Below are 7050 nucleotides of genomic sequence, written 5' to 3'. Positions count from 1 at the left end.
GGTTGGGGGCGCAAATTACTTGCCTTGCCCCGGGTGCTGACAACCCACGCTACGCCACTGCTGCTCTCCGCCCCCCAGTGGTGGAGCATGAAGCTCTGCCACTGCCTGATGGAAGGAGCTGAGAAGGCATGGAGGCCCCACTTTCTGGAACCATGTGAAGTGTTGGCACCAGGGTTTGGGAGGCCTTTGTTTAATTATTTAATAAATTTATCTAGCGCCCCTTCATCCAAAGCTCTCAGGGTGGTCTTGCCTGTGAGGCAAGACTTGCTTCGCTGGGCCCACCTCCCTCAGTGGGTCCACCACCACACTGCCGTTGCCAGCTGCCAAACTCCTTATTCTGTTCCATCTTCCTCGTCCCTTGCTTGCTTGGCAGGAAGCCCACAAGCCACTGGGCGTCACCATCTCTTCCTCCTCCTCTGCACCCTTGTCTTGGATTGAGTCTGAAGTGGGGAAATGATTATGTCCATGATGATACACACAATCTAAATCCACATCCAGTGTTGAACAGAATAGGGTTAGTACATAGAATCCTAAAATTGTAGACTTGGGAGGTACGCCCAAGGATCATCTAGTCCAATCCCCTGCAGTGCAGGAATTTCAACTAAAGCAGGCATCCCCAACCTTCGGCCCTCCAGATGTTTTGGACTACAGTTCCCATCATGCCTGATCACTGGCCCTGTTAGCTAGGGATCATGGGAGTTGTAGGCCAAAACATCTGGAGGGCCACAGGTTGGGGATGCCCTGACAGATGGCCACCTGATCTCTGCTTAAAAACCTCCACCATCTTCCGAGGGAGTCTGTTCCACCTGCAGGTTCTTCCTAATGTTTTACCAGAATCTCCTTTCTTGCAACTTGAAGCCATTGGTTTGGGTTCTCCCCTTCAGAGCAGGAGAAAACAAGCTTGCTCCGTCTTCCACGTGGTAGCCCTTAACGTATCTGAAGATGGCTATCATATCTCCTCTCAGTCTCCTCTTTCCCAGGTTAAACATACCTAACTCCCTCAATCATTCCACATAGGGCTTAGTTTCCAGACCCTCGATCATCTTGGTTGCCCTTCTCAGCACATGTTCCAGCTTGTCAACATCCTTCTTAAATTGTGGTGCCCAGAACTGAACACAGGACTCCAGCTGTGGTCTGACCAAGGCAGAATAGAGTGGTACCATGACTTCCCTTGATCTGGACACTATACGTCTGTGGATGCAGCCTAAAATAACATTAGCTTTTTTGCTGCTGCATCACAGTGTTGACTCACATTCAACTTGTGGTCTGCTAAGATCCCTAGATCCTTTTCACATGTACTCCTGGCAAGCCAAGTTTCCCCCATTCTATATTGGTGCATCTGGTTCTTCCTGCCTAAGTGTAGAGGCTTACATTTGTCCCTAATGAAATTCATTCTGTTGGTTTGGGCACGGTTCTCCTATCTTTTAAGGTCATTTTGAATCCTGATTCTGTCTTCTGTGGCGTTAGCTACCCTTGCCAGTTTGGTGTCATCTGCAAATTGGTTGAGCATCCCCTCAATTCCTTCATCCGAGTCATTTATAAAGATGTTTTTTTTAAAAAAAATATTTATTAAAGGTTTTAAACAATATAATACCGTACACATACACAACCCAAAAACAATATCAAAAACACCCTCACCAAAGTAAAAAAGAAAACACACACAGAACATGAAAATCATATTAAAAACATATAAAATAGTTAAGTTTCATATACCCAGTTTCCATAACCCTCTTTTCAGACTCCCTCACGTCTCCCTTTCCTGTGTTCCCATTTACAAAATCATGTTCAGCAGTACTTCACCTTCTCTCAAATCTTGTTTTAGTTTGTACCTTTCCGCTATTATGTCTCCAGTTTTAGCCTTTATTATCAAATATTTAAGTATTTAGACTTGACATAACGTTATTCAAGTTTCACCTTTGTTCTTATAATTCAGTTATTTTCATACTCTTTTCCACTAATTTACTAATGCCGTATTGCTTTTTTAACCTGCATCGTTCTAACATTCATACAATTTGCAGTACTTTTGCAGATAGTCCTTAAATTTCTTCCAGTCCTCTTCCACTGTCTCTTCTCCCAGGTCTCGGATTCTGCCAGTCATTTCTGCCAGTTCCATATAGTCCATCAGCTTCATCTGCCATTCTTCCAAGGTGGGCTAATCTTGTGTCTTCCAATATTTCGCGATGAGTATTCTTGCTGCTGTTACTGCGTACATAAAGAAAGTTCTGTCCTTCTTTAACACCATTTGGCCAACAATGCCCAAAAGAAAGGCCTCTGGTTTCTTAGGGAAGGTATATTTAAATACCTTTTTCAATTCATTATAGATCATTTCCCAGAAAGCCTTAACCTTTGGACACGAGTCATTTATAAAGACGTTGAGGAGCAACAGGCCCCAGATAGAACCATGTGGCAGCGACTTGTCATCTTTTTCCAGGATGATGAGGAACCTTTAGTGAGCCCTCCTTGTAGCTGGTCAGTCAACCAGTTACAAATCCACCTCACAGTTACCTCAGCAGTGAGGAAGTGCTCTGGCGTGAATGAAGAAGGGTCCTTCCAGAGCTTCCTGGAAGAGGAAAGAGAGACGGACTGTGATGGAAGGAACCTAGTTGGGGTTGAATTATCGATCCAAGAGAATCACAGAAATGTAGAGTTGGAAAGAACCCAGGGGTCATCTAGTCCAACCCCATGCAATGCAAGAATCTCAACTAGACCATACATGACAGATGGTCAGTTACAATCAATGACCCTTGGGCTGGAGAGCTGAAGGGCAGCACACTCTGGCTTGTGCCGTTGGCCATGAAAATATATCTCAGTGGCTTACAACAGCATAAAAACCAAACAATAAATCACAAAAAGTTAAAAACAAGTTAACTATCAAAATTAAAATTAAAAACAAGCATTAATAGAGAATTGCAGGAGGCTTTCAGCAGGCATTTAAATGTTGGTGCGGATGGTGCCCACTGAATCTCTAGTGGCAGAGGGTTCCACAGGACTGAGCCAGGGGCACTAAAGGCTCCATTTCTTGTTGTTGTCAAATGAGCCTCGCCAACTCAGGGAACGACCAAAGATATCAAGCAGGCACCTTTGTGGTGCTCCTTTTGGTGCCTGCTAAAAACATTCTTCTCGCGCAGAGAGGTCTGTCCAGATGCTTAGAGAGTCGGTGTGAGTTTTCTTCTTAGCATTTTAACTTTTTGTATGTTTTAAACAGTTACTGTAATTTTTTCTTAATAATTTTGTTGTCTTATCCTTTTTGTTAACTGCTTTGAGTGGTTGTAAATTTTATTTAAATATCTATATAATAGCAAGAATAATAATGAAGAATTGATGCTTTTGAATTATGGTGCTGGAGGAGACTCTTGAGAGTCCCATGGACTGCAAGAAGATCAAACCTCTCCATTCTGAAGGAAATCAGCCCTGAGTGCTGACTGGAAGGACAGGTCCTGAAGCTGAGGCTCCAATACTTTGGCCACCTCATGAGAAGAGAAGACTCCCTGGAAAAGACCCTGATGTTGGGAAAGATGCAGGGCACAAGGAGAAGGGGATGACAGAGGACGAGATGGTTGGACAGTGTTCTCGAAGCTACCAGCATGAGTTTGACCAAACTGCGGGAGGCAGTGGAAGACAGGAGGGCCTGGCGTGCTCTGGTCCAGGGGGTTACGAAGAGTCGGACACGATTAAACAACTAAACAACAACAACAATGCTTGGAGGAGCGTCAATCTGGATGATACCTGTGGGCTCCTTCTAAATCTGGGATCCTGTGCATGTGAGGAAACTTGCTGAAACAGTCAGATCAGGTCCTTTGAAGAAGAAGAGGAGGAGTTTGGATTTGATATTCCGCTTTATCACCACCCGAAGGAGTCTCAAAGCGGCTAATAATCTCCTTTCCCTTCCTCCCCCACAACAAACACTCTGGGAGGTGAGTAGGGCTGAGAGACTTCAGAGAAGTGTGACTGGCCCAAGGTCACCCAGCAGCTGCATGTGGAGGAGCGGAGACGCGAACCCGGTTCACCAGATTACAAGTCTACCGCTCTTAACCACTACACCACGCTGGCTCTCAAATAATGGCCCAGCAAAGTAAAGGGTGAGCCCTGTTGCCTTTCTCCACCTTACCTGGCCGGGTCCTGTGTGGGTTTTGGCTGTTGCTGGAAGCTGGAGACACAGAGACCTGCCTGCTCTGTGCTGGACCCAGAGCTGTGCCTCAGAGTTTCCCCCTGGTGCTATGAGCCCCTCCATCTTCTGCTCAGGAGGTCCATATGTGAAAATAAGAGCATATACCCCAAAGACACCACACTGTCCACTGACCTTCCAAGGAAACTCAACCCTGGCTAAGCACCTGGAACATCTTTCACTGCTCAGAACAATCATAGTCATCACCATCTCCAGCGCCAATCACCTTGCAACTCTCTCATAAGGTTTGCTTGAGATGCCCACTAGGGGGCACTACTGTCAGCAGGACTCACCAGTGAGGAATTCTGAAATGCAGGTAAGAGGAACTTACCATCTGAGAGGCTTCCCATCTGACAGACTGGGCATCCTCTCTCTGCCAATGGCTTGATCTGCGGGGCAGAGAGGAGGAAGGAGATGGGGTTGGAACCAAGCCTTGTAAGAATGGCTTTTCAAACAGTGATAGACGATCTCCTCAAGAGCCACAAGGGCTCTCCAGCTTCTCCCGCCATTTGCAGGTGTAAATTGAATTATTTAATTATTTCCCAGCACAGCACGTATACGTGGTCACATGTGAGTAGAATGCGTGTAAGGGTGTGTGTGTTTGTCATGTGTGCAAAAATGTAGGTGCTGTGGGGGGTGTTGTAAAGTGTGCATAGAAGTTTATATATTAGTGCAAAAGGACGGACAAAAAAACCCCACATTCTTTTACATTGCATTATATACGGCCCTTCATCAAAAGTTCTCGGGGCGATTCGCAAGATAAAAATGCAAGATAAAAGCACAAATATTTAAACCGGAAGCAACAAAACAATGACCCCCCCCCCAGGCACATTTAAAATGTGTTGTTGTAACCTGCCTGGGGGGCTTCTGAAGAGCATATACTAAATTTAAAACAGTATAGAAATATATACAAATGCTCAAAAAGTGGACTCTAGCATTGGCTTACGGGTAATCTACATTTACCAGCCAATGTTTGGGGAGGGTTAGAGAGCTTCCTTTCAGAGTAGCGTACTGACAGCTTCCAAAATCAGTGGTAACTCTTTTGCTCCAATTTCCCCTTCCTGGAATGGCATGAGTTTGATATAATGGAGCACACCAGGAAGGGAAGGGAGCCTCTTGCTGGCAAGACATGTTTATATATATATATATATATATATATATATATATATATATAAATTTTATGTGTATAAATTTTATGAAATAAAGTAAACAATGTAAATTGCTTTGGAGGTAATAGTTGCATGATACCTTACTCTTGAAATAAAAAAGGTAAAAGGTAAAGGAGCCCTGGATGGTTAAGTCCAGTCAAAGGTGACTATGGAGTGTGGCACTCATCTCACTTTCAGGCCAAGGGAGCCGGCATTTGTCCGCAGACAGCTTTTTGGGTCGTGTGGCCAGCAGGACTAAACCACTTCTGGCGCTTGGAAGACTGTGAAACTGGAAGAAGCTGAAACGGACACATTGGCCCATTCCTGGTAGGGAGGCTATTGCCCTCCCTGCAGCTGCTCTGGCTGATGAATGGCTCCAGGCTGGCCTTCCCCTGGCCACAAGGCCCTTCCCCTGGCCACAAGGCCCTTCCTGGTAGGCAGAAGGGTCCCCTTCGCAGGGGCACATGGGCCTCTGGACAACGGGTGGGGCCGGAGTGTGCTTCCCTTCAGCCCAGCTCTTTGGCAGGTAGCCTTTTTTTAAAAAAAGTGTAACAAATGCACCCATCGTGGTATTGTACTGTTATTCAAATAAATAAATAAAAAACACACATTTGTCTTAACATATTGTGTTAAGAGCTTCCATGTCCACTAAGTCTCCAACATGCCAGGGAACTGTAGCTGTTTATCCTCCTAAATTTAGAGCCCAGAAGCTCCAATCAAGCTTAGTAAAGTAAAGGTAAGGTAAAGGGTAAAGGGACCCCTGACCATTAGGTCCAGTCGCGGACAACTCTGGGCTTGCGGCGCTCATCTCGCTTTATTGACCAAGGGAGCCGGTGTACAGCTTCCGGGTCATGTGGCCGGCATGACTAAGCCGCTTCTGGCAAACCAGAGCCGCGCATGGAAACGCCGTTTACCTTCCTGCCAGAGCGGTACCTATTTATCTACTTGCACTTTGACGTGCTTTTGAACTGCTAGGTGGGCAGGAGCAGGGACCGAGCAATGGGAGCTCACCCCGTCACAGGGATTCGAACCGCTGACCTTCTGATCAGCAAGTCCTAGGCTCTGTAGTTTAACCCACAGTGCCACCCACGTCTCTAAGGTAAGGTAAAGGGCAAATCACAGCCTGGAGGGCCACATGGCTCTCCATCTTCTTAAGTGTGCCCCCCAAAACCCAGAGAGAGAGAGAGAGAGAGAGAGAGAGAGAGAGAGAGAGAGAGAGAGAATGGGTGATGTGTGAATGAATAGAAAAATGCTTCTGTGTTTTGTGAATGGGTATGCGAGTGAAAGAGAGGAAAAGGCTGGCTCAATGGATGGCAGATAAATTAAAGGGAGACAGAGGGGGAAAGAAAGCACCTCACCCACTCTTTTGGTTTGGACACTAAAAGGAAGCCAAACCTGGGTCGCTGTGTCTCGCCGCTCAGAGAAGGGGCCTGAATGAGACATGCTGTCACAGTCTGGGAAATTGAGGCTGTAGAAGAGGTGCCTCCAGCACCCAGAGTCAAGAGAGTGAAGGCATGCCGCTGAGAAGTCATGCCCAAGCAATTGCAGGAATGCTTCCTCACACACAAGTCCAGCATGTGCGTGACAACAAGAATTTGGAACAAAGCGCCTTGCCTATGCCAGGCAGGGCTGGGTACCTGCCGTGCCTCCTCCTGCCTGCTGGGTATCAGGTACCATCCTTGCGTGCCAGGAAGCTGTAGCTCTGCCTTACCCACTTGAACACACCCTGCTGATCTC

The 7050-nt window shown here is 46.4% G+C and overlaps 1 protein-coding gene across 1 annotated transcript; it reads right to left on the bottom strand.

Annotated features, from left to right (window-relative positions):
* Nucleotides 1–222: 222 nt before the first annotated feature.
* LOC310686666 (uncharacterized protein) lies at nucleotides 223–6821 on the bottom strand (the record flags this gene model as incomplete). Its single annotated transcript, XM_083460656.1, has 3 exons — nucleotides 6709–6821; nucleotides 4497–4554; nucleotides 223–440 (listed from the first exon to the last, which is right to left on the bottom strand). Exons 1-3 carry the CDS (start codon nucleotides 6754–6756, stop codon nucleotides 223–225), a joined length of 324 nt encoding a protein of 107 aa, XP_083316782.1. The 5' UTR covers nucleotides 6757–6821.
* Nucleotides 6822–7050: the final 229 nt, after the last annotated feature.

Source organism: Podarcis liolepis, assembly GCF_965112155.1.
Source record: "Podarcis liolepis genome assembly, chromosome: 9".
Classification (NCBI taxonomy): domain Eukaryota; kingdom Metazoa; phylum Chordata; class Lepidosauria; order Squamata; family Lacertidae; genus Podarcis; species Podarcis liolepis.
This window is presented reverse-complemented; position numbering and strand designations above follow the sequence as displayed.